Here is a 22,272-nt window from a genome sequence, read left to right as displayed (position 1 = left end):
TGTAGCTTATTCTACAGCGTTAGGTAATAGTCTGTTAGATACATTTTATAGACTGAAGATTTATGGTGCAATCCAAGCTGGGGATTTGAAGGGGAGACAAACAATGAAATCACTTCACCAAACCACTCTCTAAATAGGCCTTCCCCAAACATGTATGTAGCCTAACGATTTTGAATTGTGAGTGAAAAATTAGGAAATCTAAATTCCCTGTGAACGTGAATTCCTTTAGACGACGCACACACGTCGGTGTTAATCCTTTTTATTCAACCTGTTAACAAAGCGAGAACAAGCCTCTGCGGATCGTCTTTTTCCAGCCCATTGACAGCGCTTCATGGCTGTATTACCGGCTCAGTGTAGGAGGGGACTGTGCGCTCTGATCTCCCCCCCTGTAGGAAACCAGCGCCCTGCGGAGTTAAAAGAGCCCATAGTGGACGGGTCGGGGCCCTCACAGGCACTGCCCCTAGCTGCACGGTCAAAACTCCACGCCGCCCACAGAGACACCCGGCCCGGCCCGCTGTTCCCCGCCAAGCCGCTGCTGATTGAAGTGCAGCCGCCTGTTGGCTTCCTCACAGCGGGGCCCGGGGAAGAAGGAGCGTTTTCAATAATTATTATGTTACTTAGGTGTCATTTACAACACAAGACCTTGAGGGGCGGTGGAGCCTATTCCACCAACAAGAGAAAACGTTTTTCTTCATCAAGTTAAAATGAAACTTTCCCACAATAATAGGCCAATGGTTTTGTTTTCTCACATCTCTCTCAATCAACAAAAAGAAAAAGACAGCCAAAGGGGTGACATTTGGGAAGTGTCAAAAGGAGGGGCCTATAGAAGTGATGTCGACACACAATAAAACACTTTGAGAGAGCTATTATCAGCAGTAACTTTCTCTGTCATCCAGCACGCTCCAAACTTATTTATGACCCGGTCAGCTCGATTAGAACTTCATTCTGTAACAAAGAAATGAACTCTCCTGCAGGGAAGACAATATTCCGTGGATTGTGGTTGTATTTTCTCTTGCTTATAGCATTTAAAAGTGATCATTCCCGTATAGGGGAGACAGGGGCATCTGATCACACTTTTTGCTTTCCCTTCAATGTCACAGCCTCATTACAGCACAGTTTCTATGTCATTTCTATTTTAAATTAAATTGTAACTTATTGTGCATACATTTATCATGTTAAGAGTTGAACTGCTCACTTTAATGCAGAATTATAAATGCATAACTTCAGTATGTGCATTTGTGACAAGTTGCATTATCACGGAGCAAGTTGGCACACAATGTGATGGGGTAAATGATCACATTCTACTTTTCAATAAATAAGAACATGTAGGCCTAGAGACTTGCCACATTCAATATTGCTATTAGAGTCTGGTATATTGAAATATGTGCTCCTCTAATCAGTGTCAGTACAGAAAACAGGAACAACCCATATAGGCTACTGTAAATAAACAAATAATCAAAAAGGACAATAGGTCCTGAAATGTACAGCTGTAAAATAAATAGATCTGTTTTGCATGGCTCATACGTGTTTGGGATTTGTTAAATATAGACTAAATAAAGAGAGGTAAACAAACTGTTGGACATGCTTCATCCCACAGTGGAGTGCAGAGTTTCAACGACTCTACTCCAGAGATGATAACAGCGCAGCAGCACTGGATTCGGAGGAGGATGGAGGGATGATGGAGGAGTGATCTAGGCTATCAGTTTGGAGGAGAGCCGAGATAAAAACGATAGAGGGGGTCTTCTTCTTTTTCTTCTTCTTCTTCTCTGGCGTTTTGTGTGTGATAAGGAGGAGGAGTAGGCTAAAGGAGGGAGGGGTGGAGGGAAGGAGGGAGGGAGGGGTGGCTAAGAGACCCCGTCGCGTTTTGACCCTCCGAAACCTCCCCGCACACGGCACACCACCACCATCACCACTCCTCCTCCTCCTCCTCCTTCTTCTTCTTCTTCTTCTTCTTCTTCTACGCTCCTCTCCAGACTGAAAACAACGTCGCTCATTCGCAACCAACCCCGTGACAATTCCCAGCCTGTCGCCGTATGCTGCACGGACAGCGAGCACAAGGAGCCCAGAGAAAGGAAAGGAAAGGACGGGACGCTCCGCTATCCACCACAGCAGCAGCCAGCCACCGAGCATCCCGAAGGCTGCGAGCCGGAGCAAGAGGCGCACCAGGCGGAGGCGAGGAGCTGCAGGAAGCCGCTGGTTTTCTGGACTCTACACCGGACACACACACGCGCGTACGGCCCCGAACAGGACTACTGGAAACGACTGATATTTACAGTCTCGGTGGGACATTTTACACCATTTGCTGGAGCTTCTGTGCGTTACTCGATATCACCATGCCAGTATAGCATTTAATAGGCTGCGGGCTTTATTGGCGCTAAGTGTGTTAAAACCATTAAGCTTACATCGCTATAACAGCGCAGGCAAGAACATCAACGTCCATAAAAATCTCCAGTCCCATCATAATGTTGTAGCCTAATAGAAACCGATGGGGCTCGGAGTAAACACACACACTCACAGGGAAGCAGCTCTTCACTGTTTACCATCCACAGTCTTCTTTCTGTTTTTGTTGAATCCTTGCAGGCTGTTATTGCATGATGCTAGTCGTATTTGCAACCTCAGTGCTTATTACTTAATAATACAAAACAGAATAATAAACACATTCACTTTTATTTTTCCAGGACCCCCGGGACAGAGGAAGGAAGCAAAGCTCTCTGGACTAGCCGAGCAGCGCATCACCATCTCCGGTGTTGGACTGGCTCTCGAGTCGCATGGAGAAGAGGGTAGGTCTGCTGACAATTTTTGTTTTTTATTTTCTTTACGATAATGGTTTAGACCAGAGCATGCTGGGATAATAGATTTGATTTCACCAAGGGGAATAGTTAAATTGACGGGAAGGTTGGAAATCATCTTTGCACACTGCTGGGTCTCTGGGTTCAGCAGCCATACAAAACACAGGGCCCTCTCTCTGCAAACAGACTAGTGGACTGTAAACTAGCATGGACTTAAGGGGGGAAACTTGCCATCAAAAGCATCACAGGCACCGAGAAACCCCCTCATGTGTTTCCCCTTATAAAAACTATAACGAAATATCCATGTGTCAAATGTTCATGTGTGCTGCAAAGAAACAATTCCAAGATCACCACCTTTAACTACTCGTCATAATCCCTAATTCATGAAAAGGCAGTTCAGTGGAGCTGGTGGAGCCTATGTCACATTTAATCCCCTCAGTGGAATAATATGGATGTGTTGCAGTGTAATGTCAGCCAGGCGTTAGAATGGCACACATGGGGTTATGGGTAGTGTGTGGTCATTAAGAGGCAGAGAGAGAGAGAGAGAGGAGATGCAGGCAGCTCTTCAACTCGGTAAGTAGGTCAGTTTTTTTGCTACAGTGATTCAGAGGCATGGTGGAGGAACAGGCAGTGCATGGCTGACGGGCAGCAGGCGGGCGGACTGAGAACTCAGAGTGGAAGAGAGCAATTAGAGATGTACAGCGCGTAGACAGAAAATCACTGCTATATGCAAACAGCGCACCTACGCACGCACGCAACCACGCACACAAACACACACACACACACACACACACACACACACACACACACACACACACACACACACACACACACTTAAAAAACACATTTTAAATAACACACTCCGATAGCTTTTGTTGGTGGTTTGATAATGGGCTATAAACTTTATATTGGTCATTTACAGTCACATCTTGTGTAACTCATTACTCGGTGCTAAAAAAGAGAAACATGGGTGTTATTTTAACTGGCCCATTCAACTTTATATAGTAGGCTACTGTTCTATGCTGTACAGTAAAAACACTGTGTAATGACAACACGTTTCGGGGGAAATTGAAAGGAAATCAAATGGAGATTGGCAGTGTAACGCGCGGTATGGGAGCCCTTTCTAGTTTATTGTAGGCTATATTAAAAAAATAAATCCAGTTGTTTCATAGCAGAGCTCGATCTCCGATCTGTAACATCTCCAGTTGAATTTTTGACTTTGACGACTTTTCTTTTATGCTTTGTATTTAAAAAATCAGCTTTCGCTCGTTTCGTTCGTTTGTTCCAACTTTTCTCTCTCTCTCTCAGTCTCGTTTATTATAGTGCAGAAAAAAACGAAATAACATAAGGCAAATTCATCAAGGTTTCCTAAATGATTTCCTGAGCTAAAACAGCCCAGAAACACATTACCTTTTCACTTTAATTTCCTAAATCTACGCACTGAGAAAACGAATGAGCTCGAATTAGGATGGCTTGTGTTCTTACGGATTTTCTGTTCATTTAAAAGAAAAAGATGACAATGTTTTTAAATAAAAATCATTATACCTAGGCAAAATAAAAATGTAAAGGTTTAAAAAGATTAACAGACGCGTCATTCTCAATTAACAATTAGAGTTCATTAATCCAGTTAAACTTTTAAGAGCGTCCAATCTTGTCTGCGTTTTACATTTTGTATTGTAGACCTACACAATGTAATAATAAAATTGAAAAGCCTAATGCTGTTAGACCTATACATCATGATGTGTTGTCGGCTCTGGGGATTTGTCTTCCCAGCTCAGCTCAGCTCAAGCAGCCTAAACACTCCTGTTAGGCCTGCAATCACTTCTCGGTTGAAATAACGCAATTACAACTTGTAATGAAAATGTTGTTCTGCCATCCGAAGCCTAACTGTTTACCAGCTACATGACTTTAAAAAAAAGGGAAAATTCTCGGAATTTGTCATCTCGACTTGTGCGCTTTGATCCGCCTGACGCACAGAAACCGGATAGGGGCCGTGCGTAAAGAGAGACGCGCAATCCGATAGCGGTGATTGTGTTAATAGCCAGCCTCCATAAAAACTAGAAGGTGTCCCGGCCCAGGGCCTCAGAGCAGGTGCTTTCTGTGATCCCGGTGGCCATATGGGACTCTGAATTACAACAATTTGATAAGCCATTTAGGACAGTGGGGGGAGGGGGGGGGACCTCCAGGGTTACTGCAGGGGCCTTTGAAGGAGGGCAGTGCTTGCACATGAAGAGGAATGATGTCATTACTTTTTTTCATGTAATTCGGAGAGGTTAACACAGAGAGAATATGCAAACATGCTTTTATGTTGGCTTTCACAGTTGGTGTCTCAAATGTAATGCACTCCACAAATAATGAAAATCATCTCAAACTGGACACTTGTGGACATAAATCCACAATGTCTGTGAGACATTCGGAGTTCTGACAGTATTACAAAATTGTGTATTACATTTATAGAAGTATAGTTTTAATTTAATGAAAGAAAAAAATACCGGACTCACTGTCCCTGCAGTTGACTCCAGTATGTAGTAAATCCTAACCTCTTGTGGTAGCCTGCCTGGGGGAACAGCCTGCACAGAGAAACAGATCAAAAGTTTAATGGCTTGGTTAAAATAACACAGAAGTGAAAGGTGTCCCCGGGGGCCAGGTCACCTAGCAGGTGCTGTGTCTGTGTGTCTGTCTGTGATCCTGGTGGCCCCCGTGGGACTGCACCAAACAGGAGTCCCTTTAATCCAGCATAGAAACACAACCAGATCTGCTGACCTGAGCAAGCAACGCTGCAGTATGGCACAAATGAGCTCCATAACACAGCCAGTCAGACATGTATATTCATGATGCGGCTTCTTCCTGGCTGTATCCGTGTGTGTGTGTGTGTGTGCCATATGTATGTCTGATTCAGAGTGTGTGTGTGTGTGTGTGTGTGTGTGTGTGTGTGTGTGTGTGTGTGTGTGTGTGTGTGTGTGTGTGTGTGTGTGTGTGTGTGTGTGAGAGAGTGGGCCCCAGTGAGGCTGTCACAGCGGGTTGTGAGGGACGTCTCAGCACGGCTCCGTTCTACTCAGAGTTTAGGTGGGAGGAGGCGACATTAGCAGCTACAGACTCACTGTCTTTTCTCCGAGCATCTCATCTCATCCCTTTCGAGAACCAAGAAAATCTGCTTAGATTTGATCTAGACTTGGAATGCATTCTTCAGGTTATCAACGTGTATTTCAAAGGGTTTAATAATCCTGACAGTTGGTACAGCAATTCATAAAATGAAATGAAGATTTATGCACACACACACCTGACTGTCCAGTACGCCTACGCACATTGCCGTGACTTTAGTTTTTAAAGGATGGCAAACACACACACACACACACACACACACACACACACACACACACACACACACACACACACACACACACACACACACAAAATTAACTCTAGTTTCTATCTTCTCGAAGGCTAACATTTGCTGTTTTCTTAGTTTTCAATGAACGTAAATGTAATAATGTGGGCTTTTGGACTATTGGTCAGACAAAACAAACAAACTAAATATGTCAACTCAGATTTGGAGAAATTGTTATGGGCATTTTCTCTTTACTATCGTTGATCATTTTATAGACCAAACAATTCAGCAAGAAAATAATTGTCAGATTTATCAGTAATAAAAATGAATTCTGTTTGTTTCTGCCCTAATACACTTTCCATTTCTAATATCAAGAGGCAGCACAAAACATGTTCAGCAGTTCAGACACAAAACAGACTTAAGTGTTGGTCCAGTAAGCTGTGTGTCTGTGAAGGCCCCCTGACAGATCAGCCACATAATAACATCACTAGAATATTTTGACGTGGGACAAGGCGCAGATGTCAAACGTGTCTCATGTCTAACTGTCCCAACATCTGAATCTTGTGTTTCAGTATGAAGAGCTGCTGCACTACTCAGGGTCGGAGGGCATGTCGGTGGGGGGGTACGGGGACGATGTCAGGCCCTTTCCTCCCCCACAGTACGGACCCACCATCCCCGACTCCCTCAAACACCACAAAGACCAGATCTATGGGTAAGCAATGTGTGAGCGTGAGTGTGTCTCCAAAACCCCAGATGTGGTGGGGAACTGTGATTTATGTAGTAGCCTTTTAGTGGACTAGAAAAGTAGTCTAAATTACATTTTGCGCTTTTAGCAAATTCAAATGCAGCATATGTTTGTGTGCTGAGTATGCAAACACACGAGAAGTGTTTACAGCTGCCTGTCTCGTAAATATACTGTGCTATTAAGTTTCCTGTAGCACCTCGTGTGAATGTATTGTGTGTAAACTATATGTCAACTGTTACTGTGTTTATGTATAGTATGTTAACTGTGTGCATATATGTGTCCGTGTGTGCTTGTTTTTGTGTGTGTGTGTGTGTGTGTGTGTGTGTGTGTGTGTGCGTGCGTGCGTGTGTGTGCGTGCAGTCACCCACTGTTCCCACTGCTGGCCTTAGTGTTTGAAAAGTGTGAGCTCGCCACCTGCTCCCCTCGAGACTCCGCCTCCCTCTCAGCCACCTCCCACCTCCCGGGAATGACCAATCACAGCGACGTCTGCTCCTCCGATTCCTTCAACGACGACATTGCCGTGTTTGCCAAGCAGGTGAGTGACAGCCGGGAGAGCCAGTCACAGCCCTGCCATTGAAAAACAAGTTTTGCAGAGTTGTAAATAATGATATATTTTTCTGTGTGGCAGATCCGCTCAGAGAAGCCCATATTTTCTTCCAATCCTGAGCTGGACAACTTGGTATGATGCACACTGAAAGCATACTACAATAGGAACACATTTGTTTCTTTCCAAACATGCACTGTGGGATATGTGTTTGATTAATAATATGTATTCTCCTCTATATAGATGATCCAGGCGATACAGGTTCTCCGCTTTCATTTGCTGGAGTTAGAAAAGGTTGGTGCGAGAGAAGCATGTTCTTATTTTAACATATTTAATACATACATAGTTTTTTGTACTGACACAGTGTGTTCATTTGTTTGTGGTATATGGTCTATGACATCAAGGACTAGTATGTCAATTGCTCAACAGCGCTTTGTTGAATACGTATCAGGGAATGTATGCGTTTTAATATGGGAACCTCGGAACGTAAAATTGGCTAGGCAGTGAAATACATTTATTGGAAAGATTGACATTTATTCATTTTAAAGGCCAGTGTGAACAGGATGAATGTGTATAGCTGCGTCAATGTGCATGTGGACACTTGTAAAAAAGAAACAAGTGCACCCTTCCTTTAATGTTTACATCACTGCTATGACCTTCTTGGACTCTGATTGGGAATCTGTGTTTAACTGTATGTATGATGTCTGATGTTTCTAAAGGTGCACGACCTGTGTGATAACTTCTGCCATCGCTACATCACCTGTCTGAAGGGCAAAATGCCCACAGACCTCATCATGGACGAACGGGAGGGCGGCTCCAAGTCTGACATGGAGGACTTCACCGGGTCCTGTTCCAGTCTGTCAGAGCAGGTAAGACTAGCTGCCATAGTGTATACTGCAGTGATCCACCTGTCCATCTTTATGCACTGGAAGTCTGAATAATGTGTTTCTCACCACTGCTTGTTCTCTCACCTGCTTGGAATTCCCCCATCACTCCTCCTCCACCCTCCACCCTCCTCCCTCCTCCCTCTCTCTCTCGCTCCCTGCAGAATGCGTCATGGTTACGGGAGCCAGATGAATGTGCCACTACTCCTCTGGGAACACCGGGCTGTGGCCTGCCTTCACTCAGCAATGCAGACAACTGTAGCGACACAGGTACATACACATACATGCACACACACACACACACACACACACACACACTCATGCACGCGCGCATGCACACATGCAAGCATGAACGCACGCACACACGCACACACGCACACACACACACACACACACACACACACGCACGCACACACACACACACACACACACACACACACACAGACACACACTGTACATGTGAGATAACACTGCATTCCACAGCAAAGACTCATGCATAGAAAAAAAGGTGTGTATGTGTAGAATAGCCACATCTGTAACAAGCAATAATACTAAGCCTAATGTTATCCCGATCCGAAATGCAAGGGAATTGCAATAAGTTTTTTTAACATTTTACCAAAAGGCTAATAAACTCAATAGAAAAAAATTATAATATTAGAAAAAAAGTCTATGGACTTTGTGTTTTGTTAAAATGATATAAATAAATGCCATGTGGTTTAGAACATCACTTTATTTATTGATATTAGTTGTCCATTGATTACTGTAAAAATAAATAAACTCAAGTTGAGACAATTTATAAACGGTAGTGTCTCATGTTACGATTCTTTGTTCATTCCAAAAATAACATATAATGAAGGATTTATTAAATTTTTTTTTTATTGTTAACGATCTATGAGTGCATTTAGAATAGAAAACTACCATTAAAATGTTTTTTTGTGTTTGATCATAACTGGGCACTGAACAGGTTTAATGCATGTCATTTTATAACTCATTTTTGAGTCCCGTTGATGCTATTCTGCCAGCACAAAGGAAAATGTGAGGATAGACGTATATAAATATATATATAGTATACATATTATTTGAAAAAAAATGTAATGTAATAACATTTCATTATTAAAATGAAATGTAACCATACAACTGTATCTCTTTAGAACATGTGTATCAAGACCGATCATTATCACAGTCATTTTTCTAAACTTTATTTGCAACAGTTTGATCAATTTACAACAGTGTCTGTGATCTTGTATGAGCTGTAGCTAAATAGACCCCTTGTGTGATATGATGTGTGGTTCCCTTTAGGCGACGGTATGGATGGAGGAATGGCTTCCCCCAGTACAGGAGACGATGATGACTCAGACAGAGACAGAAGGAACAACAAGAAGAGAGGCATCTTCCCCAAGCTAGCAACAAACATCATGAGAGCCTGGCTCTTCCAGCATCTGTCAGTAAGAGAGCGCCTTCATGTTCTTATCGCCTCAAAGTTCAATTGTAACACTGACTACCAAATACTGAATTTGGACAATGATTGAAAGAATCCTGGAGAGCTGTTAGAAAAGACAACGAGAGCTTGTGTATAACACCGCGTGAGAGAATACAGTAACGACTGCAATGGAGGACTTAGTGTGAGGCAAAAACGTCACTGACAAGAATCGACCGAGAGCGGAACAGAGTGTATAATGGAGGTCAATTCAATTAAATGAAAAATCGGAGGATTAAGTGATTATGTGAATATGCTCCCTATTGAGCGACTGTGAACGTGATAGAAATGGAGTGAGTAATTGTCGGTGAGGTAATTAGCTACCAAATGAGGCAGGTCAAATGTTGCTTCACTCCAATTATTACAGTGTGTGAGTGGGAAATATAGAGAGATGAAAGGTCATCTGTATTCACGGCAGAGATTTCTCTCTCTCTCTCCAATAATTATTTAATTGTAGATTGAAGCTGAAGTCAAGTTGAGTCACTATAGCAGTCTTGAGATCTCTCCTGTCGATCCACACACGTACTATTGTTATTTTTTGATTTGCCTTTAACCCTGTGACTGTGTGTGTCCCCTCCCAGCACCCGTACCCATCCGAGGAGCAGAAGAAGCAGCTGGCATTGGACACAGGACTGACCATCTTACAGGTCAACAACTGGTCAGTGCACTCCCGCTCAATACGTTAATTCCAGCCCCTTGGCTTATCAATAATCAATTAAACTGTTGTGTTTAAATGCAAAAGGCGTCAACTTTCAATTTGACCACACGGCTGTTGCCTCATCAATAACATATTGTTGTACAGCGTCCATATTTTACAACTCACTTAAAGCGCTTTTTTTTTTGGCTTAGTAGCTCTTTATTGTGCATACATTGTGCAAATAAATGTTGGTTAATTGAAGGTGAGCGCTTTTACAAGACTTTTAGAGAAGAGCATAATCTACTTTATTAGAGAGAAGCTTGTAACAGAGGAAGAATTGCCCTGGTAAGCATTTTTGCTCTGAAGCGGCAGCGCAGTAAAATCTACTTACTCTGTGTTCATAAAAACAGAATAGCAAATCAATATCCAATAATCAGATGCTTTACTGCGACCACATTGCCAATTCACTCCCCAGGCACACATGTTTCTGCACAGGCGAAATGAGGGCACACGCACGCGGGCACATGCACATGCACGCGTGTGCACGTACACACACACACACACACACACACACACACACACACACACACACACACACACAGTACATTTCCAATCCCGCCGATTAATTCCTTATTTTATAATTCTCAGCTTCTGTACCTTGGATCTTGGTACAAACGTACATGCAAAGCTGAAGAAATAGGACGAGTGTGTTACACGTTAAACAACAGATTTTGTAATCATATAACTTCCATGTTTTTTATTTGTAGCCACAAACACGGTGAACCGATCAATGCAGATCAATCAATTATCACAGAGCGATGGATACTTGCTCTGCCCTAACCTTGATTTACTCTGCCCCCTGAAAGGGTTAAGTGGTTGTAAAATAGAAAAGGTTAATAGTCTCCTGGTTGGCCCTTTCCTTCCATTAACAGCAGGCCTGGTCCCCCCTTCTCTCTCTCTTTCTCTCTCTTTCTAAACAAACAATTTCTCTATGTCTCTCTCTCTCCAGGTTCATAAACGCCAGGAGGAGAATAGTTCAGCCGATGATTGACCAGTCAAATCGCTCAGGTCAGTGTTTATAAGCTCACTAGGTAAACAACTCTGTGTATATATATATGTGTGTGTGTGTGTGTGTGTGTGTGTGTGTGTGTGTGTGTGTGTGTGTGTGTGTGTGTGTGTGTGTGTGTGTGTGTGTGTGTGTGTGTGTGTGTGTGTGTGTGATTGTGGTGTGGGGTGTTTGTGTCTGATGGTCTTTCTCTTCCCACAGGTCAGGGTGGTCCCTACAGCCCAGAGGGAGCAGCTCTCGGGGGCTACGGCCTCGATGGACAGGCCCACCTCGGGCTCCGAGCAGGTACAGAAGCCTCTAGGGAAATACTGATCACATTCACATACTGACAGTTCAGAGTACTATAAATGCTATCTCCTGATAAGGGTGGTGATACATGAAAACACAGGCTGTAGATTATTTTTAGAAACTTTTATCTTAATGATTTTGCAATTTTTTACATACAGACAAAAAACAAACAAAAAAAAAACAGAATAAGTAAACACATATAATATATACACCCCCCTCTCCCCCCTCCCCCCTCCCTCACATACACAGAAATGAAATAAATAACTAAGACAAAATGATTAAGATGTAGATACTTTTTGACTGAATCCCATATACACAGCATAAATATACTCCAAATTCCAATTTGCATTAATATTCAGCTGAAAATAATTCCCAATAAATATCATCACTAGCACTATTTACTCCTGGTTGAGTAACGTTTGCCAAAAAAAAAAAAAAAAAAGCTACAGTGGCCTGGTTTATCTGGAAATACTCATTTAAAAATGTATGGAACATTTTTTAAATTGACCTCTTCAGTGGGAACCAATGGGCTTGGACATGAGGGCCACAGACGGGCTGAGATAGACTCTTACACTGTTAGTTTAGGTCTTTTCACATGATTTGTTGTTACAATAAGAAATATAGAATAGTAGGTCCAGTCTTAAGTTTACTCAAGGACAGAAGAAGATTACAAAAACATTAGGGTACCTAGCACCAAAACATCAATATAGCCGTGTGGGTACAAGGTTGAACTGAAAAAAAATAATTCATATTTATACTGTGTTTAAATCTCACTGTGCTTTTTCATTAGATCCTATAAATATAAATATTTAAACACATATGCTTAGAGCGACTCACCTACGTACAGTATATTAGGTGAGGTATTAAAGGTGGTTTATGTACAGAGAGTCCACTATGTATGTTTGCTGTCATTTCAATTAGGTAATTTAATATTGACAGGTGTTTTAATAGTAGTAAACAAGTAAATCTAAGATATTACAGTAATACAATTTTGAATCCCTTAACAAGCAGAATGGATCAGTTAATCCAAGCTCATGATGTGCAGCTAATCAGTTTTCACAATCCACAGAGATTTAGTTTGAGATCGAAAATCCTGCAGTGATAAAAAAAAAAGTTTCCAAAATGAACTCTGTCTGAATTCCAGGAATAAGATTATAAAGTAATTAAGACGTGAAAGAAGCTGACACCTATCACATGTTATACAAGTCAACGCTACTAAAGGTGGAAAACTGTATGTTAGCAGGAAAACATTATTTTTTTTAAAAGTTATGATCAGCTAAGCAACACACAATGCTGAATTGATTTAGTGTTTTAATCCCCAAGCAAAATAAATTAATGATGGAGTTTAGCTGTAATTTCAACAGGTTTAGTGAAAATTGTATAACCCTCTAATTTTATGCGGGTCAGAACATAATCGAGTCAAAGCAAAATCACTGCTTTTAGAAAAAGGAAACCTCATCCAACTCTAATCTAAATATTAATCTATTACATTGTGGCAAAATCCTAAAAAACATATTCCACTTGATCTACTTTGAAAATGTAAACGTATGCGCTGTGTCTCCCCACCAGGTCTCCAGGGGATGCCTTCTCTGCAGGGTGAATACCCCGGTCTACTGACCCAACCGGGCTACCCTCCCCACCCGGGACCCTCCCTCCACCCTTATGGAGGCCCACACCCCCACCCCATGCTGCTACACCCACCGCCACACGCACACCCCGCGGAGCCACTCCTCGCCCAAGGACTGGACATACACGCACACTAGTCTAGAGGGGGAGCAGGGGTGTGTGTGTGAGAGTGTGTGTAAGGACAAATTACTGTATGAATGTGTATATTTGAGTGTGTGCGGTGACAAATACTGTATGTGTTTGAGTGTGTGCATGTGTTTTCGTGTGTGTGCATGTGTGTGCGTGTGTGTGTGTGTGTGTGTGCGTGTGCTGCTGTGTATGTGTAATGACGCATACAGAACTCTATTTAAAGAAAAAAGATGACACATTGCTCTGAAAGTTTACATTCCCCAATGAGAGACACTGACCTCAATGTAGCTGGTCCACTCGCTAATGCACACACTCACACACACACACACACACACACACACACACACACACACACACACACACACACACACACACACACACACACACACACACACACACACAGTCTGGACCCACAGGTTTAAGCCATACCTCTCTCAGAGTTGAAGTGCTTCCTCCTCTCCAAATGTCTTCACTGTGTCCTGTGGGTGAGACACATGCTTTAAACTACACTTCCCATCATGCCTGCTGAACCACAGGAAGACGGTCGATTGGACCTGGAGAGACAGATTAATATGTATCCCCCCCAGACTTTGCAACAGCACCTGGACGTTACTGAATGGAACCTGATCCTGTGAACACGCCTTCTTCACCACTCCCTGTCTTCCTTCACATGTTTACTGTCAGAAATACACACACACACACACACACACACACACACACACACACACACACACACGCACCTTCACACACTCTTTATTTAAAGCCGACTTGAGTTTTTTTTTATCTATTTTTATATTTATGTGTGCCACTCCAGGCGGATGCAGCTTGAGCTTTCACATGAGCTTGTTGTAATGTTAGCGCTCTTCCTCGGCATGAAGCTCAACACGATGAATGACTTCCTGTCTGCCTCGCTCTCGTACCACTGACCTCCTTAAGATGCCAACAGGCATCCCTAACCTTAGGATCTTTCCAACACACTCGCAAACACACACTGAGAGCCATTTCTACACACATAGGCCTACATACATACATACATAAATACACACAAACACACAAGCAACCTTCTTTAAGCATTTCTAGAGCATTTTTTGTTGTGTGTCGCAGCTGTGTGTGAGGGGAGCTGCAGCCAAAGGACTCTTAAAACATTCGGCTCCCTCTCCACTCAGCTCCGACCGCTGAAACATTTCTGAATGATGATGGGAAATACAGTTCAAGTATTAAAATGTTTTTTTTTTGTAAGACTTGTCACTGGTCATCTGTTTTCTGTATGCACATGCAAGTCTGTAAACAAGCTTTTAAGTAATTCAGGTGGTGTTAAAAAGACTGAAGCATTCATAAATGTACTTAGTTTTTCAGTGTGCAGCGATACGTTGTTATATAAAAACTGCACACTGCACAAAAATGAAACGTGCAAAGGCAGCTCCAGTAAGATCTTTAAAAAAGTAAAAGCATTAAATAGTAGGAGAAGAATATTTGAAATCAAATCCTGTTCAAAAACTAAAACACAAAAATGCGTTATACAATAACTGAATTCCTATTTATTCAAGTACTACCAACCTCTGACATACACTACAACATTACATTGCACATTTGTCTTCTGTCCCAAGCTGAACAAATATAATCTTCCAGAGGCTGAGTTTTATATAATCATAAAACAACTAGTCACCAAAACACATTTAACTTGAATAATGAAGTCTGAGAAGACACGGGATAAACTGAGGCAGCTGTTTTAGGAGACAGTTATGAACAGAAATCAAAGTGTGTAATGGTTGTGCTTTTTCTTGTCGTTATTGAGGACCAAACTACTTTATTTAGTACGCAGGGGACGAGGACAACATTTGACTCCTGTATTGGAATGCAGGGCTCAGTGGAAGAGCAGCGTGAGAGTACAGGATATCTCTGTGGTCGAGTGCAGTCATGACGGCTGATTGTACAATGGTTTACCTGTCCTGTCCAACCAAATCTACCACAGGAATTCACAAGACACATTTCAGTTTAATTTTGCATAAGGATGATAGAATTAAGAGGTTTTGGTACAGCAGGCATTATATTATATTTTGTTTGTGGGCATTCACTGCAAGTGTAATCTAATGCAGAGATAAAGAAACCATGAAAAAAGACTGTAATCTAGACCTGGCTTTGGTCAGAGAAGAGGCATGTGTATATAAAACTGTATCGTCTGCATAACAACTCATGTTATTATTTTTATGCAGATTTTAAATAATAATGGACCAAGCACCGAACCTCACGGTACTCCCTTGGTTAGTGAAAGGGAAGTTGATGTTTGTGCTTAATATCAACAGACGTTAGCCTTTTCTTGTATATGAATTATTGATATAAATAAAGTAATGGTTTCATCTCACTGATCTTTGGATTTCCAAGACAAAATATCCCAGTTAAAGATATTCCTAGCGAGTGGCTTTTCAGATATATTCACGTTTAAACTAGTTCTAAAGTTTTACTCATTTCACATTATATCTCATCCCAAAATCAGCCCAAGGAACAAACACCCTTGTAGGACTGAATTGCTCTGTAATGTACATTATGAAGATTACTCATTTATACTGGTGTTTAGCAGTATGGAATTGGTACACAGCCAGTAATCAGGCTCTGAGCTTTACAGACAAAACAGTAGCTGAAAGTCCATTCTTGCTGTATTATAATCCATATCACTCAGGAATATTGTTTTTCAGTTATATAACACCTTTCATAAACCAACATCGAAAGCTTCTCACTTTTACACAGGAACTCTTTTTTGACAAATGGTGTAATATTCCTCCTCTTTTCCGATCATAAGTCACGTCCCTCCGTCCCTTCCTCTGACTATCTCTCTAACCCCGACGGGGGCCTCAGGCTGCAGCCGCGGTGATCCGTCACACAGGGCTGGATTATCACAGAAAGGAAAATAACTCCCATTTCTTCTCTAATGCTTCAAAGCTCAGATGAGAACTTTTTGTGGCTCCTGTAGATATTTTCCAGCCCTTACGTCGCCTAAATTAAGAATAAACAACTTCTCTGTTCTCTCTCCCAACTCTTCCCATCCCTGGGGTTTGTGTTTTATCCATTACCTTGACCTCTCCTCTGATCTCCGGCCTGCTAGCTGTCAAACACCTATGCATGATTCCACCTATATAGCCACCCCACATTCACCCACAGCACCTCAAACACACAACAAACACTGATAACACCCCCCCCCCCCCCCCCGACCCTGCCCCCATGGGGCCTGGAGCTGAGGGGGAGGTCAGGAGCCAGAGTGCAAACAGAGGTCAACAGGAAATGGCTGTTCTCCCAAGGTCTCGGGTCCTGACCTAGGCAACCTTCTACTTTTCATTTCTCTTTGTCACTCCACACACTAACTCTGAGGACATGTTGGTGAGTGTGGGGCCCTCACTTTTACTCTCTCACCCCTCCACCTCTCTCTCTTTCTCACAACACGGAACCCACATGTCTTCCGAAACAGTGTGAAAGCTTTTGTTTCAGTCTAAAGTGTTCTACTGAATGGATTTAGAATTTTCCTACAACATGGCTGCATTTTGAACTTTATTTCACACACACACACACACACACACACACACACACACACACACACACACACACACACACACACACACACACACACACACACACACACACACACACACACACACACACACACACACACACACACACACACACACACACTAGTTTATACATACTTTAGTGTGTTGCCAATATTCTGCCCTCTGTTCTGAAACATAAGTCACTAAAATGATTTCCCCAGACCAGAAAAAGGAATGGGAAGGCATCAAAAAAAATGCCATTTTAAAATGGAATTTGGATTTCTAATTTACTTACATTAGAGCCCAATTGATAAATATGCATTCATGTCAAAACAAGATGAGTCTTCAGGCTGTACAGTACTTGTGCTAAATGGTAGCAGCAGTATGTTAACATACTCACAATGACAATGCTAGCATGCTGTAATTCATCCTGAAGGGAACATGAATGTGTATACCAAAATTCATAGCCACAATAGTAAAGACATTTCAGTCAATATCACAAATGTCCACCTGATGTCGGCGCCAGGTTTAAATTCAAAGGATCATCAAAGTCATTAGGATTCATCATCAGATGAACGTCTCTTTATAATTTCATGGCAACATATCTCGTATTTTTGGGAAAATTCATCCAGTATATTGAGACAATTTATTTTACACTCAAAACAAATTTCCATACTGACCCAGAGCCACATCGCTAGCATGACAAAAAGAAAATGGCGATTGATAAATATGTATGTCTCCTGCAACATCACATTTATTTACATCAACATTTCAACAGCAGGTATGTCTTGTAAGAAATGTATAGTGCCACCAGAATTTTAAAAAATGTATCAACAAAATGAGAAACACATTTTATTCAACATACGTGCCAAGTCACAAAATGTTGATCCTCAATGCATCAGACAATGTAGATATGCCCTTTGTTTAACAATACCCACTTATAGGTACATCCTTACTAACTTCTTTATTGTACTTTATGGTAACTTCTTCATTACCCCAACCACCCCCTTGAAACTAGATACATCTCTTTCATCGCAGAAACAAATCTTTCAAGTGAACACTTCCATGCAGCAATAGCATTTCCCTACCAAACCTAATAAACAAAACATATGAGTGGTATATGAATTGTATTGCAAAGGTATAGGGTGGAATCTTGTTACTAGAAATGGCCTTAAATATCCTAAAATGTATAATCCTGCAACATCCCAAGGCAGGACAGAGATCTAGGAAAGGAAAAATCCACAACACACGATTTGGTCTTCCATCAGTGTACAGCGCTCTCTCTCACACAATATAAGTCATACCCGTTGCCGCAGTTTATGATTGGTTGAGATAGATTGCCAGCCTTTTCTCTCACCAACACAGACTCCATTAGACGGTGGGAATTAGACTGCATAAAATCTGCCTTTATGTTGACAAATGAAGGGGAGAGTGGGAGGGAGGAGAGGGAGGGGGGGAGAGGGGGGGGGGCTTTAAGTGCTTGAATGTATTTATGTGCGTTGTGTTTCAATGTCCATATACTGTGGTTAGAAGGACAATAAAGTGCAGGGAGTATGAGGGCAGTAGATCGTTTAGCCTTACATCTTCACACAATCAGAGGTACAAAATTCTGGCTGTTATGATAAAATGGTTGAATTAAATAACACTTTTTTTCTTTGTGAGGAAATGAACATAGGTTGAAGCATTTTGTTCAAATTACAATCGTGCGACTGTCATTTCAAATGAACTCCACTGCAGCACATGTACAGTGTCGGCCCTGTGCAGGTCTGTCTTCATATACTGTATGTGCACTCAGTGTATTGCCACCTTCCTTATAATGTCTCCATCATTTCAAGACTCCTACTTGTTTAAATTTGACCATTTGGGCCATTGAAGCAAAATGAATACACATGTGTAATGTAAAAAATGTGCACGCCTGCGTGAATATGCGTGTGCATAAATATGTACAATTCCATTTTAACATAAAGTGTGTGTGTGTGTGTGTGTGTGTGTGTGTGTGTGTGTGTGTGTGTGTGTGTGTGTGTGTGTGTGTGTGTGTGCGTGTAAGAGGGGGGATATACAACGTGGTCATTAATCATTCAATTACACACCTGTCAGAGTTCAGACAAGTGGGAGAGAGGGAGGGGTTGGGAGAAGGAGGGAGAGAAAGAGAGGGAGGGGGAGAGAAAGAGAAAGGAATGCAGCAGGGGAAAGGAGGAAGAGCAGAGAAGAACTGAATGACAGAGAGAAGGAATGAAAAAAAATCACCAGGAGGGTTAAGAGGAGAATGGGAAGGGGCGAAAGTTTTATTGTGTCGCAGTGTGTGAACGGAGCGCGACAGAGGCAAGCTGTTGGACGAAGAAGGCCTTAGAGGGGCCACAGTAAAGACAAAGACACTAATATGTATTATAGAGTTTGAGAGTAAGGGTGACAGATGAGGACAAGGCAGGGCAGCACAGTGAAGATGCAGTCAAACTCCACACGTCAGAAGTGGAGCGGTGGTAGGCATCTTTTAAGCACAATGTGAGTGTACAATACATTTTTTAAAACCAGGCAAAAGAACGGTGGAAAAATGTAATGTGGCATTTAAAAGCAAGTTATTTTTTTTAAATTTCATGTCTAAAAATGATGATTGATGTTCACTTTTCTTTACTTATTTGAAATTAAAATCTAGGCTCACATACTTGAAATTAATTGAAAAACTAAATATATTTATATATATATATATATATATATATATATATATATATATATATATATATATATATATATATATATATATACACATGCTATTTATTAATGCATGTATTCCTCATGCAAAGCTTTATATTTTCTGCATTAAGTTGACAATAAAATGTATGCACTTATCTTTTGCACTAACTGGATATAGTACAAATTGAGCAGTGGTTGAGGATGTATTAAAGCATGGTAAATATAAGTCCTGTATTGAAAATCAAGTAATCAGTACATATTACTATGTACTTAAAGTATCAAAAGTGAAAGTACATACAAAAATATAGAAAAACTAGAATCACTTATCGGATATTATAGTATTGTTATTAATGTTTAAATGTTATGTCAGAAAATTATTACAGAAGCATCAATACGTAAGCAGTATTTCACTGCTGTTGCTGGACAATACATTATCCTTATATGTAAAGTAAGAAATAACTATAGCTGTCAAATAAATGCAGTTTAGTCAAAACTATTTGTTTCCTCTATTAATGATATTGGAGTAGAAGTATAAGGTAGCAATTGTGGTATGGTTGGTATGATGTATCTGTATGTATTTCATATTGTGCTACCTATTGTTACAACAAAGTTGTCGATAACATGCAATAACAATTAATAATCTATCTAGTTAATGGACTCTTAAAGGTGGAGTCAGCAGTTCTGGAGAAAGCTTGTTGACACAATCACAAATTGCAGTCGATACACAGCCTGGGCTCTCTAAACTTGTATGTAAACAAAGGGTTAGGGTTAGGCGTCCCACCGTAGCAACATACCTGTTTACAGAGCCCAGGCTGTGCTTAAACACTGTATTTCTTTTCAGCGCACACACAGAACAGACCCATAGCGGATATTGATTTTGACAACTAGCGTTCTCCAGAATCGCTGACTCCACCTTTACAGTAATAGTTGTAAGAGGTTGCCTTTATTTCTGAAATGGACACTGGGGAAAATGTTCCACTGTATGTTAGGACTTTATGTGTCTCTTTGTCTCCTAGTTTTCCTTCTATACAGTATGTGTGTATATGTGAGCAGGCCCCCAACCACACTCCTACTGTGTGTGTGTGTGTGTGTGTGTGTGTGTGCTGCAGTCTCTCCATGTTTTTAGCTGCAGCACCTCGACTGCCTCCGGCCACAGCCATCTGTGCCCCCCCCCCTCCCTTCCTCATTTCACATACACACAAATACACACACTCCTGTTCTCTTCTCTGCAGACCCCCTCCTCCACCGCCGCCGCCATATATCTAATTTATGTCTGTGGTGAGTGCGTTACACACACTCATGTATGCATAATATATCACGTGTGTGAAAGAACTGTGTCTGAGAGAACGAATATGTGATGGTCAGTATAGTCATGACCACAGCTCCTTCCATACTGCTTTTCCTGATTTTCTTCTGCGTGTGTGTGTGTGTGTGTATGCCCAATAACTGTGTGCCCTAGCATGCATCACTCTGTTTCATTCTAAGTCTGACAGCACTGATAAAGTGTGAGAGTGAAAGGCAATTTGTGTGTGTGTGTGTGTGTGTGTGTGTATGTGTGTGTGTGTTAAAGGCCCAGCTGTTTCTAGGCTTGACATCCACATACAGGCTGAATGCCAGATGTCTCATTAGGCAAATTTGATTGGCTCGGTCATTTAAATGCAGCAGTGATACGGTTCCATATGTGTGTGTGTGTGTGTGTGTGTGTGTGTGTGTGTGTGTGTGTGTGTGTGTGTGTGTGTGTACACATAAGAAATTTACATAAGAGGCCCCCTGTATAACTATTTACATGTGTCCATGCCCCAATGTATGTGCATTTATTAAATATTTGAATCTAAAGGGTTTTTATTATATGGAATAAAATAACATTACAAGTATGTAAAATCAATATGAACCCGACATTTGAAGAAACAAACTCACTTGATACTAATGATCAAGCCAAAATATATGAAATGGCAAATTGTTGCACTGGAATGTTGCCGCTGCACTCCCTACAATATCTTCTGCTGCTTCAACTCCTTACCTGTGCCAATTTACCTGTTTTCAGATAATCCAGATTATCGTGTCACACTACTGCCACTACCAGCTTTCAAGCACAACTGTCACTACATTTTCTTTCAACACTTTTTATTTCTTCAACGTGTAGTTCTTGAAGCGCTCATTTTTAATAGGCTACATTTGTTTAAGCATTTCTTGGCTTGCAACTTTACTTGCGTTCTGTGCCTCATCTTCCCTCAGATTCCCTTATAAATTCCTCCCTGTACACCACTTATTACTGTCAGTCGCTTCACTGCCACTTCAATTATTGGTAGGCTACATATTTCATCCTCAATTGACGGCTCATATCCCCTTGTGCAAACTCAATTGTGGCAGCGTTTTTCATAAAATCCGCTTGTGAGTGGTTTTCTAAAGGAACAAGAAGATAAAGAAAACACTATTTAACAATAGATGAAATATTAAAATATGTAAGTAGGGAGATTAAATAAAGTGCTTCAACTTCAAACAACGTCCCGAGCTTGGAGCCTTAACTTG

General features: G+C 41.5%; 1 protein-coding gene across 1 annotated transcript; it reads left to right on the top strand.

The window, feature by feature from the left end:
* Window positions 1–331: 331 nt before the first annotated feature.
* meis3 (myeloid ecotropic viral integration site 3) lies at window positions 332–13,521 on the top strand (the record flags this gene model as incomplete). Its single annotated transcript, XM_080053704.1, has 13 exons — window positions 332–594; window positions 1,974–2,172; window positions 6,690–6,829; window positions 7,223–7,397; window positions 7,491–7,541; window positions 7,650–7,700; window positions 8,126–8,275; window positions 8,455–8,560; window positions 9,590–9,735; window positions 10,349–10,425; window positions 11,414–11,472; window positions 11,672–11,755; window positions 13,328–13,521. 13 exons carry the CDS (start codon window positions 332–334, stop codon window positions 13,519–13,521), a joined length of 1,695 nt encoding a protein of 564 aa, XP_079909830.1.
* Between the last annotated feature and the right edge of the window lie 8,751 nt (window positions 13,522–22,272).

Source organism: Ammodytes marinus (genome assembly GCF_949987685.1).
Source record: "Ammodytes marinus genome assembly, chromosome: 3".
Taxonomy (NCBI): Eukaryota; Metazoa; Chordata; class Actinopteri; order Uranoscopiformes; family Ammodytidae; genus Ammodytes; species Ammodytes marinus.
Note: the sequence above shows the minus strand (reverse complement) of the source record. Positions and strands in the feature narration are given on the sequence as shown.